Source organism: Gossypium raimondii, chromosome 9, assembly GCF_025698545.1.
Source record: "Gossypium raimondii isolate GPD5lz chromosome 9, ASM2569854v1, whole genome shotgun sequence".
NCBI lineage: Eukaryota > Viridiplantae > Streptophyta > Magnoliopsida > Malvales > Malvaceae > Gossypium > Gossypium raimondii.
In genome coordinates, this window is record NC_068573.1 from 40,237,555 (window position 1) to 40,260,354 (window position 22,800).

The 22,800-nt window shown below is 33.6% G+C and overlaps 2 protein-coding genes and 1 pseudogene across 2 annotated transcripts; 2 read left to right on the plus strand and 1 right to left on the minus strand.

Annotated features, from left to right (window-relative positions):
- The first annotated feature begins 2,997 nt into the window (after positions 1-2,997).
- LOC105799677 (uncharacterized) lies at positions 2,998-3,728 on the plus strand. Its single transcript, XM_012630346.2, has one exon. The coding sequence runs from the start codon at positions 3,078-3,080 to the stop codon at positions 3,564-3,566; it is 489 nt and encodes a 162-aa protein (XP_012485800.1). The 5' UTR covers positions 2,998-3,077; the 3' UTR covers positions 3,567-3,728.
- A 4,039-nt stretch (positions 3,729-7,767) lies between these two features.
- Positions 7,768-9,638, minus strand: LOC105799678 (cytochrome b-c1 complex subunit 9, mitochondrial). Its single transcript, XM_012630347.2, has 3 exons — positions 9,409-9,638; positions 9,038-9,085; positions 7,768-8,152 (listed from the first exon to the last, which is right to left on the minus strand). Exons 1-3 carry the CDS (start codon positions 9,529-9,531, stop codon positions 8,102-8,104), a joined length of 222 nt encoding a protein of 73 aa, XP_012485801.1. The 5' UTR covers positions 9,532-9,638; the 3' UTR covers positions 7,768-8,101.
- A 5,269-nt stretch (positions 9,639-14,907) lies between these two features.
- LOC105799683 (protein CIA1-like) lies at positions 14,908-22,379 on the plus strand (annotated as a pseudogene).
- Positions 22,380-22,800: the final 421 nt, after the last annotated feature.

The window sequence follows — 22,800 nt, forward strand, 5'->3', positions numbered from 1 at the left end:
TTATGAGAATATCCTTCCATAATTAAAATAAGTAATATTATTTGAGGGTATTTTTGTCTTTTCACTTCAAAAAACCAACAAAAATATGCATATGTTGAGATTCAAACTCACGCCAATTATATTAGTAAAATTTTAATTTACCACTCAACTAAACTTTATTTTAATATTTTTATAAATTTTTATTTTATTATGCACACTCCATTACCTTCACTAGTTATATATTTATACTATTAATAAAATCCATGATTGGATTAGTGTCACGAGTCAACTGTGCACCAAGTCTATTAAGGAAATTACAAAAATAGCCTTTCGTATTTAAAACAAGTTATATTATTCAAGGGTATTTTAGTCTTTTTAATTAAAAACAATAAAAATTATGCAAATGATAAACACACATTTGAGTTCTAAATACACGTGTGATGGGATTTCTAACATTAATAATGTTGTTAATTGAGTTGGTGTCACAAGTTAACTCAACTCCAACTCAAGATTAATGACAAGACCATGATGAACAATTATACTCATTAGCATTTTTAATCCGATGTATTTATGTGTTTAAATTTTATTTTACTCACAATTTAATCTATTTTTTCATTTTAATATCTTACATATTTTATTTATTATTAATTATTTTCAAACCATATATTTCATTATTTATTGTATGTAACTTTAAAACACATCACTGTATTTTAAATACATAGTTTACACACATGTACATTGTGATAAAATTTCTAGTTATATATTAAATTCTTAATTGAGTTAGTTTTAGAGTAACTAAGCTGAATAATTACTGAAAGAAAGTTGATTTATAAAATAAAATATATTATTTTGTTTTTTATGTCTTTTAATATAAAAATAGAAAATATGCAAAACTTGAAACACTACGATTTTCGATATATTTACCAAATCATTTCAACTTAAACTTTTTTTTTATATCAATGTTTTATGTAATTGTGTTTCTCAAAATTTTCACCTACAATGTTGTGGAGGAAATATTAAAGTGAAGGAAGAGAATTTGAGATGGCGGTGCCGTAGAACCATTGAGAGAGAAGGGAATGTTGTGGGAAAAATCAAAAGTTTCATTTGTGTAGAAGTTATTTATCAGACAAGGGGAATGAGAAAGGAATATTTTTACCTGATATGAAACCAATGTAAATAGAACTCATCAACATTTTGATTGGGATGATAGTGATTCTGAAATTCCAAGATACGCTTAAATGCTGCCTGCTTTTTTCCATGATGGTGAGATCATTTGTATGAAATTTCGGAGCAATGCCTTTACATAGTGGATTCTCTCCCCTTAACCATTTATCAGGCTGACATGATTTTATCTTGTAATGAAATACATCAAGACACAAACCTAAAATTCCATGCCTGGGGCTACTTTACCATCATTATGGGGACTCTTGGAATATAGGGGATCTTCCTGTTTTCATATAACCATAATGTAAAAGTCAACTTCAGAATTCATCAGCCTGACATAATTAATGACACCATTTTAATCCTTAAGAAATATCCTTAAAGCAACAGGAAAGGGGACAAGATATTTTTATGCTAGACTTGAATTGATAGATCTTTTGGTCGCCAAACTGGAACAAGCAACCCAACTTCATAACCACCCAGCAAATGGGGTTCTGGCATTTGTACATAATTGAAAAAATAATTAAAATCTTGAGTTTTTATGTATTGCCAAAACCACAGCAGTAGTAAAGCCATACTAGTGCTTTCTTTATTGGCTATTTAACTGCAACTGAATAGATAAAGTATCCCACTTTCTAAAAGGGCATCAATATATTTGTACAGCTTTTGGTTTAAATTTAGAGCAACAAAAGAATGTTGGTACCCAATAATTGTTTTCAATTACTCCTTTTTATTATTTTTGGTACAAAAAGAGATGGGTTTTTTAAATTGTTTCTACCATGAACTACTATCTATCCTATCCTGCCCATGATCCAGTGGCGAAGCATGCGTGTTGACACCATCACTCCCCACTAAATCAAATATTTTTCTTCTATCTTATCCCAAGTGGGTCTCCGTCATTTTCATTCATATTCTCTCCAACTAAAGCACCATATGTATTTTCCTTTATACTTCCAATTCTGCCTTTGAAATCCTCTCACCTGTCCTTACTTACTTGGTTTACTGGACCACCACTTGCCTCGGACAGCCAACTTGGGGGGACTCATTACCTTCAATCAATCATTTGAATCAGTTTGGCCGGCACTTGAATCTTAGCAGATAAGTACAAGTAGTAATGAAAATTGCAGTTTGCATGCTGAAGATAAAAATATGGAATGAATCAGTACAGTGTATAAACAGCATTAGTATTCGATATTCTAGACCCAAATTAAGATAAATCCACAACTTAAATTCGAATAAAATATGAATGAGAATCACACTGATGATACTTTAACCTTGGCTTTGCGAAGAGTGTAAGATACGGTAAGCAGGTATTCTGATGAAGAAAGTGGAGCAAGGAAATAGTCAATGTTGCAAACATGGGGTCAACGACAGAGCCCCGTCCATGGAGCATAATGGTCAAAACACTTTTTTAGTTTTAGCGGTCCAACGGGATCCAAGCTCATCTTACGCTATAAAATTGTGGTTTGCAGATGACACAATTCTATAATGGTCATTTTAACCTCAAAATGATAAAAGAAATGACATGAAAAGACAGGCAAATTAACTGTCATGTTGCAGTACCTAAAAAGGAGAAGATCAAGTTGTATGGCATTGCACAACCAAGTTGATCGTGCTTTTCTCCTACTTTACCTTGCCGGGTTTTCACCATTTAGCTGAAAAGAACTCTCACTAAGTCAATAAAGTGTTCCTTTTGTTTTTCTTTGAAGCTGTGAAATAGGAATGATTGATTGAGAAATGACGACTTTCAAGTCCAGCTTATATACCTGCAAAAATCAAACAAATGGGGTCCAGTCCAGGATAAGGCAATTTGTGTAATATTTTGTATGTTGTAAGGGCATTTGCCATAAACCTTCTCTTTAAATACCAAAATCTATGCACTCCTTCACTCAACTTCAACAATCTTTTCTTTTCGTCTTATTGTGAGCAACAAAGCCATGGGGAATTGCTTAGTTGTTGAAGAGAAAGTTATAAGAATTATGGAGCCTGATGGCAAAATCCTTGAATATCAAGCCCCCATCAAAGTTGAACAAGTGTTATCAAACTTCTCCGGTCATGCACTCTCGGATTCATTTTCAGGCTTCCACCATCTTCAACCTGATGCAAAGCTGATTTCAGGGCAGTTGTATTACCTTATACCTCTTCCATCACCATCCAAAAAGGGTAAGAAAAAGAAAGTGAGGTTTTCAAATCCAGAAGTGAATGATGACCAAGTAAGTAGTCCCAATGTTGTCAGAATTAAGTTGATAATTAGTAAGCAAGAACTGCAAGAGCTGCTTCAAAATGGAGGAGCTTCAGCTCAGGACATTGCATCTCACAACATACAAAGTAAACAAACCACAAATGGAATCATCACACCTGATGTTGATGATGATAGCTGCAGAGAGTCGAAGCCTGTATTACAAACCATAGCTGAAGTAAACTAGTAACGCAGCATATCATGTAGTAGAAAATATTGTTAGCTAGGATTATCTTACACAAAGAGTAGATATAATTAAGTACACCAAAACAATATTGCTTGTCACCACAAGATACGATGATGTCTCCTTAATGAAAATGAATTAGTAGATAAACTGGTGTTGAATCCATGTCCTTGTGAACATCCATTAATTTTGCTATCATTTAAATGGAATCTAATGAACCTTAGCTGCCTCATACAATCACCTTTGAGAGATCAATGAAGCAAAACAGAGTATCAGTCACTCTAGCACATGCTAAGGTCAATGAAGTAAATAACTTCGGCTTGTAACTGGGTGTAATACAACAGTAACGAGAACAAAAGCTTTTTGTATTTTTTATTCTGAATAATGGAAATGCTAATGTATTTTAAAAAATACCAACAAAAGCACAGATCTCTATTTCCTGGTCTGAAACTCAACAGGTAGTGCTTTCGATGCCTCAAAGGCATGGCACAAGCGGCTTTTAGCCAATGACTCATCCAATTAACATTCACCTAACAACATGTAACTTTCAAATCTCAGCACCCTTTTATGCGAGAATAAGAGTGAATTTTGACGGATGGAGATATTTTACCGCATTGTAAAGAACCTAAATGCATCTATGTAAGCCAACTTGAGGGTTATGCCTGTCTCTGTCTCACCTGCCAAGTCACTAAAAGGGAGCTTTTCTAATAGCCATCTCAACATAAAGAAGGTTTTGAAAAGGAAAAAGGAATGAAAGCAACTTATGCGCCCCTTAGAGCCTGGCTGATTTTAAAATCCAAACCACAATCATACCAGAAGCACCTCTAAATATTGAGTTATGATCTTTTAAATATACGAAAGAAATGAGCATATACAAGTATCCAACACTCCTACTATTCTGAGTAGCAGTAAGAATATATGATGATGCAGGTGATTATTAGAGTTATGTTGGTGCGTCTACTGCTCCACCCATGATAGTAATGGTGCTATTGCTCATAATTAATAGGCAATTCTAGTATAAACTGATGGGAAAAGTCAACTTTGGACCAGTAAAATTTCCATTATTATATGGTGTGGGAAAAGTTCAAGCGAGTTTTGCTTTGGTGTGTCTCATGGAATGAATCATGATAGTCCTTTTTTCTTTTCTAATACAGAATCATGATACTCTTGAAATGCCATTACAAAGATTAGCGATCTATTTCCAGCGCCAATAAAAAAATCTCAATTTACTTTGAACGAAAACAACAAAACCTCATTTTGTTTATTAGGAAGAAGGTTCATTTTTAAAGATTTACATTAGAATGTAAGCTAGTAGAAAGGGTTTTAAACAATGTACAAAATGTAGTAACGTGGGAAATATGGGAAAACAAGGTATGTGTATTCGATGTAATTGCCTGAAACTTCCTTGAATGAGTGTAGCAGAGCAGGAGGGTGTTCAGATTCTGATGGAACATCCTCCTCTATGAGGCCTGGTGGTTGACTGGAATGCTTCCTGCACTTAAGCTATACATTACTACACACTTGGTCTTCCATTACCTAAAAGATTTGATGCTGTGATTTATATGGATATAATATATTGTTGAAATTTCATTTGATGTGCAAGTTCTTTCATTTTTCACTAAAAAGATGATGAAGCAGAAAATGCAGTTCCTGGATATTCCTTGACAATATTAAAGAAAAGGGTAGTGGGAAAACCGTTTACAAGCATATTAAGCGTTTAAATGTAGTGGCCAATAAAGCATGCAAACGTAAGTTACCTACATCCCAATTTATTGCTTTGCTTTTTTATTTACCAATTCTATATATGGTTTGAAACATTTCATATTAAATTATTTGGCTGCGTTCCAACTTATTGTGCAGTTAACCACGAATCCAAGTGCAGTAGTGGATATTTCAAGTACAACACTTGTTTTTTTATTTTTAATTTTTTTTAAAATTCAGAGTAATACATTTTTTATTATTTATTATTTCACATTTTTTGAGTTAGATAAAATCGATTATTGATTGATGTATGTGATGTAATAAACAAACTAGAAATCGATTTGTGAGAAACAAATTTTACTTTTTTCTTATAGCATAAGTTAACTTGTAAAATGAATACAACCATTGGTAGAAATCACCATTTTTACAAAACCCACTACTAATTGTATAATTATTAAAGGTACAGTACATCATGGGCTAGGGAAAGACAATTCTTTTGCTACATATTACAAGTTTTTTTTTTTTTTTATTACAAATACTCATAGGACAACTTGTTGTATATACTACTTACAACCTTATATGAACCATGTTTGTGCATAGCAAAGTGGCCGCAGTCCGTGTGGAGCTCCATCAACCTAATTTCGAACGGAATCCAATCCCTTCAAGGGGAGAGGGGCCAATCCGACGCAGCATTTTCTAACTCGAAACCTCATTTCCGCATCTTCCATACTTTGGTCGTCTTCCCAATACATATCTGATATCACATCATCGTAATCAATACCGACATCTCCGGCAACGAAGTCCCAGCTCCCAGTCCAAGTAACCTGTGTGGTAAGAATTATTAAATTCAAACTTTAAACCAACTACTTATTAAGAGTTTTCACTTTCCGGATTAATTCAATTCGGGAAGCAGGCATACATGAATGTCTATGTCCCACCATCATTTTCTCCTAAAAACGTTTCAAAAGGACGCTATATCACTCTATTTGATTTTTCCTTGGACAAATGTTGCAATTTCTTTAACTTCTAGGTAAGCTCAAAAACAAGATTGTTTGAAATGAATCAGACCAAACAATAAATTAGACTACAAATCAGTTAAAATATCGATCTAGAGAAGAGCATTGAACCACTTAACCTGAAGATTAATATAAATTGATTGAATTGAGAAAAAACCAATTAAATTGGGTAGTTGAACCAAATTTTTATAATTTTTTTAGTAATTTTTTAATAATTTATTCAATCGAATTGATTGAACTGACGAATTGGTGGCACGATCGATTCAACCCAATCCAATTTTGAAAACCTTGTTCACAAGCTCAGTAGCCAACTAGCACGGCCTAATACAAAAATATTCTATCAAATATAAAGCATTGTTTAAATGGAGTTATTCATGGGGAAAAAGTTTACACAAATCATATGCACACTTACAATACAGGTAATTTTTTTTTTTTTTGTAAAATATATACGAGTAACCTACGCAAATGATCATGCAACTTTTATAACTTTACATTTAGGGCACCCAAATTTTTTTTTTCATTTTAAACACTCTCGTTACTATCTCGGAATAATTTATAATTTATAATTTATATAATTTACGAATAATATTTTAATTTTCATGTCATGAAGAATTTTCAAAAAGAAAATCTCGGAAAAAAAATTTCTTCACACCTACCATCTTAGCCACCACACTCGGCCAACACTTTGTCCACCATCACTAGCTGAACCACCATTGGACTCCAACATTGCGACCATGCCTCACTATACCATCATCTAAATCTGTGCTTTCTTATGAATACACGTGTAATAATATTTTTAATATGCATTAAATTCTTTACTAAATTTGATATCATCAATCAACTGAGCACCAACCTAGCTTGGTAACGACAAAAATGCTATTATTTTTAAAAAAAAATTATAATTTTAAATTTACTTACTAAAAGGACATACAACACAGAAGAACAATGAAAGGATAAGAGCTCCAAATAAAAGAGTAAACACAATTGTAAAGAAAGAACCATTTTGCCGCTTCATCTAATATGATTTACTAAGTAGATCCAAATCCAACTACTGACGAGATAACATTCTAAATCTGATTCCAAGGTTTCTCTCTGTATTGAAGATTTGATTGGTTCCTTCCCCAACAGTGAATGTTAAGAACATTATATGCAAGCAAAATTAATTTCGAATAAATTTATGATGTTTACCCTCTAATATCGGCTGCAACACCCACTTCCTCAATAGCACATACGGTTTTCACAGGTATAAATATTTAAATAGATAATGAAAGCAAAATGGTTTAACAATAACATTGCCTTGTAAAGTTGTGCTTTCAAATTGAAAGAAGGTTCAAAGTGCATGTTACGCTCTTTTCCCCAGTGCCTGTCAGTGGTATTGATTCACGTTTCCCATGGCATATGAAAGGAGTAGTTTCTGACGTGTTATAGAAACCGAGCAATCAAAAAACAAAGGGAAAAACATCATGTTTCTCTTTCCCTTCCAAAAATGACCAGAGACGAGTTTTTACCCCTCTTATTGTAAACATTGATCTAAAGGCAATCAAAGCACAAACTTACAGAACCTAATCCTTTGAAGCAAATGCAACTATGGCGACAAAGTGGGTTCAGTCATTTTGATGCGCTGCAGACCAGCATACATTATATCCATCCACAAATCAGAATAATCAAAAATCTTAAATGATAAATTCAACCAACTTATGGTCAAGAACCAAAAACAATTAACAGTTTATTGCAACAATGAGCATAGCTACCTAATTAGATATATGCTCTGGCCCAATCCTCAATGACTTATTCAAAACATCCAGAAAGGGCATAATGATTTCATTCCTCTGATTGTCGCTGTCCTAGCACTGGAATGTCTTCATATCGTTTCTGCAGTACAGCAAAAAATCGAACAAGTTAATACGTGAACCACATAAGCTCTGGATGCAGCTGATCATGGCAGAAAAAGATCAGCAAATATGCGGTTGACAAGGGACTGTGCAAAAAATGATGAGCCAAAATGGATAAGCTGTTTTTTATGATAATTATCAAATTGCAATATTTTACAAGGTTTAGATAATGAGAGACAAGGAAGCAAAGAAGCAAAAACAACTCACTTTCAGCAACACATGTGACATAACCATGCACTCAATTGACAGCAGATGAAAAAATTTAGAAATGTGACCTAAGAGGTTTAATATGAATAAGTAGCCAGTGGCCTCCACACAGTGTATCAACGTAAGTGCTAGAATTGTTGAACAGGACCTATAGCCTTCTACAAAATAGTAACATTTATTCCATTAAACAGCCAAATTTCAAAATTCATGATATTTAATTTTGCAAGGAAACAAAAATCGTTCCAAGATCCTTTCTCCATAAAGCCTACCAATAGCAGCCATATTCCCACGGTTTAAAAAAGCTTCTAAAGACCAGTTTCCCAAGCCAAGCATCTAATAGCACTAACTCAACCATGGAAGGATAAATAGGATAGCTCTTGAATGAAAATTGATAGCCTAAAGACACAGCAACCTCACATAATCACTAAGAAGTGTACTTGATCACGGAAAACCATAAAAAAAGACTGGTACTAGGGTGTTTTGACTAAATTTTATCCTCTCCACGATGCAATCAAATATAAATCCGAGCGTGATTGTGCAACTTAACGTTGAATAGACAACCAAAATTGCGGCTGGTACTGCAAACAATCCACACCTAATAATCAACCTATGCCTTGAAATACACAACAAATATGATATTAAAATTAGAAAAACTTACCCCAACATTGTTGTATTCCCAGAGCCTATGAACTCCATAATCCACAGCCTGCGAAAGTCGAATGAATTATAATAAGAATATTCGCCCTTCTTTCTCATCAAACTAAAATTCATAAACAAAAATTAACATTTAAAGATTTCTTAGAAACTCATCATTTTCAATCAAAAACAAAACCAATAGCAATTATAATCCTCGGACCAAAAAAATCCCAATCAGAAGTCGAAATAAGAGAGATCCAAAGCGAACAAGGGATAAAGTTTAATCCACAATTAAATAGAAACTTCTTTCAAAATCAACAATAAAATTTGATTGAAACAACGGAGCGAAAGTCAAAATAAGTGAGATCAATGCGAAAAAGGGATAAAACTTACGCGTTCTCCGAGAAAAGCGCCGGCGATGACAAAGGTGACATATACAGAGTTACGTCGCATGATGACTCTGTAGAGACCTTCGAAGAGGCCTCCTTGACTTCTTCTTCGAGTTGCAGAATCCATGGCGATTGGATAAAGGTAAATGGAGTCTCACTTACTGGGGATCTGAGATTAGGGTTTGCAGAAATAGGGATTTCTGTTTAACGGTGAACTTCTTTTGAGGAGGGTTACCTTACCCGGTGGAACCGAATAATATGGATTTACACTTACTGGGTCAACGGCCCAATTGGGTTGGATTTTGACTTTGTTGATTTTCTGTTACTTATTTTTTTTAACTTAATTAATAATTTTTAATTTAATTAATATACCTCTTTCTTTCTATTTCATTGGCTTTTTTTTATAAAATAAATATGAAAATAACTCGGTTATGATCAAATAAACCTAGTTTAACCATATAATTCTTTTATTGCAAGAATATTTTTGTCTAAAGATTTAACCATCTTAAAATTTTGCAACAAAGCTCTGATATCACTAAGTACAAGCTTGAGCCTCTAGTTTGCTTCCGATCTACCTCCTTGCTCAAAAGCCTACATTTGTTAATTCTCTATTCATGTATATAAGAGATAATTAGGCATATAATGTATATATTTACTTGTAGTTATGACATTACATAAATTCTTCTACAAATAAGAATCTTATATTTGTTGTTATCAATAGGGTATAGTTGCACCATTGAAGATGCCAACTCCTCTTCCTTTTTCGATTGCTAGTGATAAGCTCTAATGGATTCTTTAATCTTAATCCACTCTAAGTTCTATCACTATTGTATTGTCAATTCTATTATTATTTAGAGCCATGATTATACCTTCTCCCACAAAAAATTCAATAATGGAAGAGCTTAAATATCTTATAAATCTTGAAGTCTTTATAGAGTTGAGGTTTCACCTTCCATATACCCCACAAAGTACAAATGAATGAAGTGTAAAACTCTCTAGCTTCTTTAAAGCTAAGGTCCTCCATCATAAGCCATTTAGAAATCCATTGCAAAACTGTATTAAGGTTGAAAGCCTGGATTTTGAGAGAAATTGAACCACCAAACCAAATAGCTCTAGTAAACTCATAGTTAACAAAAAGATGTCTTATTGGTTTAAAGTACTTGTGACACGAAAGGCAATTAATTGTGACATTGATTGAACTTTGGGCTAACTCAGCTCTAACTGGGATTCTTCTATAACATATTTTCCATAAGAATATAATACGCATATGAGGGAGTTTGAGTGTAACACCCTTAACCGATATCCGTCACCGAATTAGAGTTACGAGGCATTACCAAACATAGCACAATTGAACACAAGTAAATACAAAGACATAATTCACAAAGTGATATAAAGAAATAAATATTCTTTACTTAATGAATTTAAAATAATACAAGGTTTCATTCCTTATTAAACAACCCAAGGTCAATTTGTCTATGTATATTTGAATATAAAATTTATATATATATGTATTCTATCATCACTTAACTTACTAAAGAAAATTTTAAATATCATGTGACCTTCTAAATAAATATATTTATACTTCATAAATTTCACCTATCAAATATGCAAAGTCAAACATCATCTTAATCCAAAATTTTATGAATCACAAAACCAGATTTTTACTTATCAAAATATATATATACCAAAACCGAATTTATATGCACATAAATGCTTACCCTTAATTTACTTCCTAAGGTAATATTTCAATACCTTACTAAATAACATTACATACCCTGATTTATACATTTGAACATTCATTCAATCTACTTATAATATAATAGTAAAACATTTCCAAAATTCTGTATATACACTTCCATTTATTTGCATAATATATATATCTATATATTTACGTTCATCTATAACTAACTCAAACAAACTACACAACCATGCATAAATATAACAAGTCTCGTATAATACTAAACCACAACCAAAATATGCCTAATTTATCATTCAAACCAAAATCGATTAAAACAAACTAATTTAGCCACATTCACATAGCTTTAATACATATTTACTTTCAAAATAGACAATTTCAAACTAGTCTTAGACTATACATGCCATAGACTCAAAAGGAATTTCAACTTAAGATACCGTTATCTGTCGATAATGTGATAAGCTTTACTGACGATCCCCGAACTCGTAACAACCTCAAAAAAAATCTATAAAAAAAAATAAACAGAAGCAAACATAAACAATAAGCCATTGATAGCTCAGTAAGTCTTTAGCAACTAAATTAAAGAATCATATAATTTTCTAAGCCAATTTATTTTAAATGCAATTACCACATATACTCACTATTTAAACATTTGCATTTCTATGATCATTTTATTGATAATCAAATATATGTACTCTTGAATGCATATAACCAAATATTTATATTCATCAAGAGCATATAACCAAATGTATGTATATATTCCACAAATAGATTTAACCTAATTTGTATACACATCAACGCATATATCCGAATGCATATATATATATATATATATATTTATCAAACACTTATATTTGAATGCATATACTCATCCAAGCTATAGAGCCGAAGGCATATGTACTTATCAAATACTTTTAGCCGAATGCATATACACATTAAATGTATATATATTCAAATGCACATATATTTATCAAATACTTCTAATTGAATGCATATATACATCAAAGTATAGAACTGAATACATACAACCACATTTTTGTATTTTATTTACATATATACTTCTAATTGAAGCCTGACTCAAAACACCAGCATTAAACCTGCTAGACATTAAGTCTGAAAAATTCACCGGCATTAAGCCTGCTAGGCGCTTAGCCTGAAAATCTCAATTTCACAAATACAAAGATGATTCCTCATATAATTTTTAATAGCAACACATGTTCATAACATTTATGTATAATTTACAACCTCAACTTTACCTCAAGAAAATTTGTAATCCATGTTCGAATCATATACCTCACACATATGCATATATATATATAGCTTATACATGTATATACTTATATATTCAAACCTTATATATATAAATATAACATCCATATCTTTAATTAAATTCAAGATCTTATATATATATATATATATACATATTCGAACCTTATATATATATAACATTCTTACCTTTAACTAAATTCAAGATCTTATATATATACACATATTCGAACTTCATTTATGCATATATATAACATCCATACATTAACTAATTTCAATTTATATACTTTTAATTATAGCTCATCAAATATACAATAAATATACATATGTATATGCTGATTTAATAACATTAAATTGCTAATAGACTTACCTCGGATATCGACGAACATGTTCAACTATTCAACTACTTTCGTTTTCCCCCTATCCAATTCCGTTTTCTTCATTTCTTGATCTTAAATCAAGCTTGAGTATGGCCGAACCTATGCTTGTGTTTTTCTCTTCTTTCTTTTCTCTAGTTTCGGCTAAACAAGGATGATAACAATTGAATTTTACTTTGTTTTTAAATAACATATACTAGTATTTTATTTATTTACCTTATTAACCTTTAATAAATAATTTATATTTCATATAACATAAGGATATAGTTGTCCATAGCCACCCACTATCATTTAAATGGCCTAGTTGTCATTTAAGACCCCCATTTTTAAAAGACAACAACAATTGAGTGCTTTTAGATTTGACTCCTAAATTTTTATTTTACGCGATTAAGTCATTTTATCAAATTGAGCACTCAAACAATCAAATTTTCATACGAAATTTTTACACATATTAATTCACATACTGCAAATACTAAAAATAATATTAAAATATTTTTCTGACTCGGATTCGTGGTCCCGAAACCACTTTATCCAATTAAGGTCAAAATCGGACTGTTATATTGAGTGTCCAAAGTTTGGGTCACTTTATACCAACAAGGCCTCCTCTCATATCTTTTTCATTGTTATAGTTCTAAAGAACATCATATGTTGATCTCATAGAAAACTCTTCATTAATGTTGAATTTCCAGATGAGTATGTTTTCCCTTCTTAAGATGGAAAAGTGTTAGTTTTGGTTGATCAAATTTTACTAAGAAAGTGGTGTATCGAAAAAGTATTTCTTTTTTGCTGAAGTTAGAAAAGATGAAAAAAATATTGGCACTACTTTTATGAGGGGTATAGATATCCTTTTGGTAAGTATTGATGCCTGGGTTGTAAGGTTAGTTTAATGCTTGTAATGACTCTATTTCACCCTCAATGGCTTCAAACATCTACAAACTCATTTATTGATATAAATACAAGCCAAAGACACTACAAGATATAGGAGATGTACATCTAAGCAACAAAGCAAGCTAATGTACTTTGATTTTTTTCATTCTTTCTTTATTCTTTTTATGCATATCTTTAGAGAACTTATTGTTAAATCTTTTACAAGCCTCTTTCATTCTTCAAATAACTTAATTTCTATAAACACTTATCTTGTAGAGGCTTATTTGTCAGCTTTTTATTTTCACCAATTGTAATTGGTAGAGTTACTAGTTTAGCCACAAAAACTAAAAAGGTTTCTAATTGAACATTTGTAAAAGTTAGAGAGTTCTAGTTAAACCATAAAAGTTAGAGAAAAGTTCTATCTAAGCCTTTGAAAAGATAGAGATTGTAAATGTTATACATATTCATTTAAAGATAATAATTCTTATATGAAGTGGTGAAATTTTTAGTTGAGCTATACTAAAATAGTGGAGGCAGGCAATTGAGTTCAAACTTTTTTAAATCGTAGAATCCAAAGTTCTAAACTTTTTTCCCTTTTCGTTTTTATTTAGAAAAAAGTTGGTAGAAGTTTTTCAAAAACTCAATTCATCTCTCTTGGTATTTTCCTATCTAACCATTATCATAGATTTGCCCCAAGTTTATTGAGATTGGTAAGATATTTTGTTTTGAGTTGAAAATTTAGTATGAGAAAAAAATTAAGGTATATTGTTATTATTTTGAAAAATCAAGATGCTATTTATGTTTGTTTTACCGTTTATAGAAATAAATTAAAGTTTATTTGATAGAAACAATATTTTTGAGTTATGTTAGGGTGGTATGTCTTGTGTTTAATAATTGCTCTTTAAGGTAGACATCTATACTATATATAAAAATAAAACCCTTCACTAAGTTGGTATCATCCATCAACTAAGTCTCAATTCAGTTAAGAAAAATATGTTAATGTCTCTTCACATTTAAAATAAATTATATTAATTGAGGGTACTTTAATCTTTTAATATATGCATATGATGGGATTTGAACCCATACTAATTAAGTTAGTAAAAATCTTAAATTTATCATTTAACTAGAGTTTTATTTTCGCATTTTATACATTCTAATTTTATTATGCTTACTTTATTAATTTAAATTTAGTTTCACTTACAACAAAATCTAATATTTTAATATAGTAATTATTTATCAGTTTAAAGTTTAAACACAAATATATATTTTAAATACATGATTTTTAGATGCAATTTAAAATGAAGTGAAAAGTGTATCTTGGAATGCATCAGGTTCTCTTCTTGCGACATGTGGGCGAGATAAAACTGTTTGGATATGGGAAATCCTGCCAGGGACTGAATTTGAGTGTATTCAAGTTTTCAAGGTCATACTCAGGACGTGAAAATGGTTCGGTGGCATCCCACAATGGATATTTTGTTTTCCTGTAGCTACGATAACACTGCAAAGGTACTGTATAAGCTAGATGGATCTCCCTCTTTAACAAGACCATAGAAATCTTGGTTGTTTTTGCAAATTTCATTATATGCCAACAAGATTGAGAAATGTGATCAAATTGTGATACATTCACTTTTCCTGGTAGGTTTGGTGGTCAGAGGATGCTGATGGTGATTGGGACTGTGTGCAAACTTTAGGTGAATCTAGCAAGTACTAAGCCTAGAACTCTTTCTATCTGTTCTGTTTCAGTTTGTTTTCTTGTTCATTGTATTGCCTGACATGTACTTTTGTATGTACCTATTAAGTATTGTGGTGATGTCTTTGAAATTTTATTATACCTTAAAGATTTTTGTCCACTAGTTTATGAAGTTTTCGGACTACTAAAAACTCTTGTTTGAATATCTTATGGTCAGTGGTCACTCTTCCACCGTTTGGTCGCTTGCTTTTAATGCTAAGGGAGACAAATTGGTAACTTGTAGGTACTTATAACAACTTTTTCTTTCTATCTGCAGTAATTAGAACTTCTGTATTTGCTGATCGCATCAGCAAAAGTTAAATAAATAGTCAGTTGTCAGAACTAAGAAGTGCTAAAATGAATTGAACTGATTTTGCAGTGATGACCTTACCCTGAAAATATGGGAAGCAGACATCATAAGGATGCAATCTGGAGATGGTTATGCGCCCTGGTTAGAAACATGCCATTTACAAAAAATTGGAAAATTTCACCTTTGTTAATTCTTGGTTGTTTATTGAATCATAACCTAGGCCGTTTGCAGCTATTAGGACTTATATGTTTGTTGATTTCCTCGAGTCTTGTTTCCATTTGTGTAAAACTTTCTCTGGCTACCTGCAATAAGTTTGCTTGCACCACGAAAACTCAGGATCAATGATAAACTAATGGCTCTGGTCTTCATTTGAAAGCTATTAATGCTCACATTTTGATGTCAAGGAGCTCACTTTTGCTGTTTGGAACTTTGAAACATCAGGTCTTAGCCTGGGAGTTGTTTCCTAGCAAACAGTAAACATAATTATTCTGATAAACATGTTTGTTCCATATGTGTATATATACTGAGCAATGAATATATAAGATCTAGTCTAATCATTAATTTTTTTAAGCATTGCATTGAATGTATCTTGAAGGGATCAAAACTAATGTAGCCGGCATTGATATATTGTATTTCCTTTCTTTTATTCTCATTTAAGACCTTGTAATACATAAAGATTATATTTTTCACTTTAATGGTTGTCCAGGAATCATCTGTGCACTCTCTCAGGTTTTCATGATCGAACAATCTTTTCAGTTCACTGGTCAAGGTATTGACACCATTTCATTGTTTGGACTGCATTTATGTTTATTTTGTGAACAAAAAAGGATAATATCCCATTGTTTCTACATTCATCGAGATTGAAGATGAAGGGCTCAATTCAATGTTAGAAGTAAATTTTTTTGAGGAAGCATTTGATTTTAGTCGATAAGTAAAAACTTGTTTGAGTAGCAATTTGAAGTTTCAAAAAGAATATAGTTTATTGTATCATTTTATTTAATTTGTCCTACTTTTAATCTAGTTATTATCTGAGTAACATAGTTTTCTCTTAAGTTTTAATCTGAAACCTATTGTGTACGGGTTACGACCATTACAAGAGGGAATTATTGCCAGTGGAGCTGCTGATGATGCTGTAGGTTGTTTGTAGAAAGCAAAGATGGTTTTGTGTGCGATTCTTTTAGCCTCTCATTCGTTCCACATGTGAATTAAAACATGCTTTGGTGTCAGCGGAGTGGTTCTTTGGTTGCTGAATACCAGCCAAACTAATTGGGCAAATTATCCTGTTGTGCTCATGAAGAGTTCTTGGCTGGATAACCGTGTCTGCCCCTTACACCTCTATACTTGTTAAGTTTTAAAAGTGGCAATTCAGCAGGTTAATCTATTTTTTGGTTTTATTTCAGATGAATGGACCACCTTCATATCAATTGCTATTGAAGAAGGAGAAGGCCCAAGACAATGGTGCCCTGGGGTAAGATCTTCTTTCCTATATATGTTAAGTTAGAACTTTCTTATAAATTCAACATTCTTCTCTTCAATTACAGCGTTTCTCTTTATTTGTTTTCTAGAGAATATTTCTTTTAGAACTGGTATTTGAGGCTTATTGAAAGAATCATGTTGACTAACAGAAAGCTTATGCTAACCCTGTTGTTGAAAGTTGGCAACATTTCAGCAGCATGCAAGCGTCCAAGCCACAATGCAGCAACATGCATGCAGCATGCTAATGTCCATGGTGTATTTCGGTCATTTAAATTTTGTAACACGTGACATGTTTGATTTTATTGTAACTTTTTGATTAAATGAGGTTCAGTCATGTACTTAATAGTTTTTAGTAGGTTTTAGGTTATCATTAAGCTGATTTTACAGCTTGGTTACTTGCACAAGCAAGATTTATTTTCTTCCAATGTAATAGAACTATATATGTACATGTTATTTTGCTTAATGAAATAATGAGATAAGTCAACTTCTTTTCTCCTTCAACATTCGGATTTTTGCTTCTGTTTTTCATCTTTCAACACAAATTTTAGTTGTTTTTGATTCTTGGCTGTTTTTAAACTCAAAAAATGGTATCAAGAGCCTGTCATCTTTGAGGGCCTTTGTTGTGTGTTGATTTGTGTTGATTCTTTGAGTAAATCGTGCTTGAAAGAAAGGAAATAGAAGCTATCTTTGTTGGCTTGTTCAGTTGCTACAAAAAAAATGAGCTTTTCACCACCTCCACCACCACCTGTCTTTGCTGGTGAAAACTACAATATTTGGGTTGTGAAAATGAAGACATATTTGCAGGCTCATGATCTGTGGAATGTTGTTCTAACTGACACAGAGCCACCACCTTTGAGAGCTAATCCAACCATAGCTCAAATTAGGCAGCACAATGAGGACAGTGCCAAAAAGTATAAGGATATGTCATGCCTTCAAAATGGAGTTTCAAATGTGATTTTCACAAGAATAATGGCTTGTGACACTCCAAAGCAGGCCTGGAACAGACTCAATGAAGAGTTTCAAGGATCAAGCAAGACCAGGCAGCAGCAGTTGATCAATTTGAGAAGGGGCTTCGAGAATCCGAGGATGAAGGATTCTGAAACCATCAAGCAGTATGCTGATAGGATTATGGCCACAGTAAACAACATAAGACTGCTTGGAGATGAGTTTAATGACAAAAGGATAGTTGAAAAGGTCATTACAACTCTTCCAAAGATGTATGAGTCAAAAATCTCTTCTTTGGAGGACTCGAGAGACCTATCAACTATGCCCTTGACAGAGCTGATAAATGCTCTCTATGCACAAGAGCAAAGAAGAGCAAACAGAATGGAGGAGCATTCTGAGGGAGCCTTTCAGGCCAGGAGCAGAGAGAGCTCAAGTTCGAGCTCAAGCTACAAGGGCAAGAAACCTTGGTTAGAAAAAGAAAGAGAAAAGGGAAGAAGGATGTTGCAAAAAGAAACTTTCCACCATGCACTCATTGAAAGAAGTCCACTCATTTGGAAAAATATTGCTGGTACAGGCCTGACATTCAATGTAGAAGCTGCAAGCAACTTGGCCACATTGAAAAGGTCTGCAAGAACAAGGCAAAAACACAACCACAATAACAGAATCAAGCTTAAGCTGCTGAGGATGTCCAAGCTCAAGAGGAGCATGTCTTTACTACCTCTTGCTTTACAAGCTCAAGCAAAGTTAGGAAGAATTGGCTAATTGACAGTGGTTGCACTCATCACATGGCTTCAGAAAAAGGCATATTCAAGGAGCTAGACACCAGCTTTGGGTCCAAAGTCAGAATTAGGAATGGTGAATTCATCGAGGCCAAAGGCAAATGCAAGGCTGTGATTTGCACTCAGTCAGGTAACAAAACCATTTTAAAGTTCTTTTTGTACCAGATATTGATCAGAATCTACTGAGTGTTGGTCAGTTGTTAGAGAAGGGTTACTTCCTTATTTTTGAAGAAAAGACTTGTGTGATCAAGGATTCTTTTGATCAAGTGCTAGTGACAATAGCTATGCATGATATATCCTCCATTTTTTATGTGAATCAGCTAAAAGAAAAGGCACGTACAGCTCTGGTTGATGAATCATGCTTATGGCACAAGAGGTTGGGGCATGTGAACTATAAGTCATTAATTTTACTGCACAAGATGAGTCTAGTTGAAGACATGTCCAAGATCTAGCCTAAGAAAGATGTGTGTGAAGTCTGTCAGTTTGGCAAGCAGACCAAACTGCCTTTTCCTGTTAACAAAGCTTGGAGAGCTCAAGAGAGACTCCAATTGGTCCATACAGACATTTGCAGACCTAAAAAGACCTCCTCTTTGAATGGCAGTAGGTACTTTGCATTGTTCATTGATAATTGCACCAGATTTTGTTGGGTGAGTTTCTTGAAACAAAATTCAGAGGTGGCTGACTACTTCTGCAAGTTCAAGGTATTAGCTGAGAATTAAGCCAGTTGCAAGTTGAAGATTTTGAGGTCTGATAATGGGACTGAATATGTGTCTCAAAGGTTTCAGAAGATTTGTGATGAAGCTGAAATTCAACACCAATTAACCACCATCTACACACCATAGTAGAATGGTGTTTGTGAGGGAAAGAACAGGATTGTTCTCGATATGGCCAGGTGCTTGTTGTTTGAAGGCAAAATGCCTAACAATTTTTGGGCTGAGGCAGTAAATACCTCTGTGTATTTGCTAAACATGCTACCAACTAATGCAGTCAAAGGCAAAACACCTTTTGAAGCCTTGTTTGGACACAAACCAAATGTCTCACACTTGAAAGTGTTTGGCTGTTTATGCTATACACTGGTGGTAGTTGAGAAGAGAACCAAGCTGGAGAAAAGGTCCATACCTGGAGTCTTTGTTGGCTACAAAAAATTAAAGAAAGGGTATAGGGTCTTTGATCCATCCACTAAGAAGATTGTTGTGAGCAGAGATGTGAAATTCAATGAGAGCAGTTGCTGGAAATGGGATGGAACAGATGCAAGCTTGTCTGAGCAAGACCAGCATGATCTTGATTTGCAACATGCTGAGATTGAAGTTAAAACTGAGGATGATTATAATGATGCACTTGTTAGAGGCACTAGAACCTTAATGGACATCTATGAGAGGTGTGATATGACCATTGTTGAGCCTTCTAATTTTAATGAGGCTGCAATGGAGGGTTGTTGGAAAGAAGCAATGGAGGCTGAATTGAGGATGATCCACAAAAATGACACATGGGAGCTGATTGATAGACCAGAAAACAGAAAGGTTATTGGTGTGAAATCGGTGTTCAGGACCAAACATAATGCAGATGGGTCACTGAACAAGCACAAAGCTAGGCTGGTTGTGAAGGGGTACAGTTAGCAGCATGGCATCGATTTCTTTGAACCTTTACACCAGTTGCAAGGTTGGACACCATAAGGTTGTTGTTTGCCTTAGCTCCTCAAAAGCAATAGAAAGTGCATCAGCTCGATGTTAAATTATCTTTTCTGAATGGATTTCTCAAGGAAGAGATTTTTGTTGAACAACCTGATGGATTCAAGGCCTTGGTGAAGAGCACAAGGTCTACAAGCTCAAGAAGGCCTTGTATGGCCTAAAACAGGCTCCAAGGGCCTGGTATGACAAGATTGATGCATACTTGTCAAGGCTGGGGTTCGAGAAGAGCATTAGTGAGCCTACACTCTATGTGAAGAAGGTTGAAAAATAAACCTTACTGATTGTGTCTCTGTATGTGGATAACTTGTTGGTTATTGGTTGTAAGAGTGAGTTGATTGATGAATTCAAGAAGCAGATGCAAGATGTTTTCGAGATGATTGATTTAGGCTTGATGCTTTACTTTCTTAGCATGAAAGTGAATCAGAATGAGCAGGGTATTTTCATAAGCCAACAAGCATTTGCATTGAAGGTCCTAAGCAAGTTTTGCATGACAAATTGCAAACCTGCTAGCACTCCTATGGCACAGGGAGAAAAACTCTCCAACAACAGTGACCATGCTCAAGTTGATGAGAAGAGCTATAGAAGTCTAGTTGGTTGCCTGCTCTATTTGACAGCAACAAGGCCAGACACCATGTATGCAGTCAGCCTTCTATCGAGGTTCATGCATTGCTGTAATGTAACTCATTTCAAGGCTACTAAAAGAGTTTTAAGGTATGTCAAAGGGACCTTAGGCTATGGTGTGAAGTTTGAGAAAGCTGAGGAACTAAAGCTGGTTGGCTATTCAAGCAGTGATTGGGCTGGTTCAGTTGATGATATGAAGAGCACATCGGGTTACTTCTTCACTCTAGGTTTAGGAGTTTTTAGTTGGAGTTCTAAGAAGCAACAGATAGTAGCTCAATCCACTACAGAAGCAGAGTATATTGCAGCTGCTACTACTGTTAATCAAGCCATCTGGCTTAGGAAGCTCTTTGAGTGACTTGAATGTTAATCAAGTGGAAGCAACAAAGATTAAAGTAGATAATCAGTCAGCTGTTGTCATTGCCAAGAATCTTGTATTTCATGGCAAGACTAAACACTTCAAGATTAAGTATCATTTTGTAAGGGAGGTAGAATTGTCAAAGGAAATCAACTTGATCCATTGCTGCTCGGAGGATCAGTTCGCAGACATTTTGACCAAGCCATTGGCTGCCACAAGGTTCGAGTACTTGAGGAAGGAAATTAGAGTATGCTGCTTTGTAGCCAAGGAGGAGTGTTGAAAGTTGGCAACATATCAGCAGCATGCAAGCGTCCAAGCCACAATGCAGCAACATGCATGCAGCATGCTAATGTCCATGGTGTATTTCGGTCATTTAACTTTTGTAACACGTGACAAGTTTGATTTTATTGTAACTTTTTTATTAGATGAGGTTCAATCATGTACTTAATAGTTTTTAGTAGGTTTTAGGTTATCATTAAGCTGATTTTACAGCTTGGTTACTTGCACAAGCAAGATTTATTTTCTTCCAATGTAATAGAACTATATATGTACATGTAATTTTGCTTAATGAAGTAAGAGATAAGTCAACTTCTTTTCTCCTTCAACATTCGGATTTTTGCTTCTGTTTTTCATCTTTCAACACAAATTTTAGTTGTTTTTGATTCTTGGCTGTTTTTAAACTCAACACCTGTGGTATTTGTCTAGAGCTTCAACTTTAGCTAACAATTTTGTTCTTGTTATCATTGAAAATAACAGGAAAAACGTCTACTTGCTTCTGCAAGAACAAGGTGTGGGAGCTGGCAACTTTGTCCTGATCAGGATTCCTTGATTTTTTTTTCTTACCTTTGGGATTTTAGATATACGTATGGTTTCAGAAATTTGTAGAAGTGAGATTGTAATGGTTGTGGTTTTGGGAAGAAATAGTATATAAAGCAGAATTGCTGTGTAGAATTTATGATTGATCCTACTCCCCTTCCTTCATAGACTTAGCCATCTTGTCTCGTCAAATCTGCTTGTTTGGGCAGCCAGCTGATTCATGGTAGATACATACCAGCTGTTTTATTTTTTTCCTGGAACATGAATTTTCATTTGCATAAACAAGAGCTAGCTTTAAGTTAGGGGAAGGGCCACAAATGTTGGACTGTTGTATCAGGTTTGGTTTTGAAAGTATGAATTCTATTTTAAAAGTTATATTCATATGAATAAAGTCTGAAATTTCTTAAAATAGATTCCACCAAAATGGATAGCATTTCACCTATAAAACTTTCCGTTACAGTTGAATTGGCG

Bases quoted from the DNA above. Each gene is read 5' to 3' on its own strand.
- LOC105799677 (XM_012630346.2), top strand. From the start codon at position 3,078: ATGGGGAATTGCTTAGTTGTTGAAGAGAAAGTTATAAGAATTATGGAG.
- LOC105799678 (XM_012630347.2), bottom strand. From the start codon at position 9,531: ATGGATTCTGCAACTCGAAGAAGAAGTCAAGGAGGCCTCTTCGAAGGT. The intron at 9,086-9,408 runs GTAAGTTTTATC...CGACTTTCGCAG, and splicing joins GCGCTTTTCTCGGAGAACGC to GCTGTGGATTATGGAGTTCA. The intron at 8,153-9,037 runs GTAAGTTTTTCT...GCTGTACTGCAG, and splicing joins GGGAATACAACAATGTTGGG to AAACGATATGAAGACATTCC.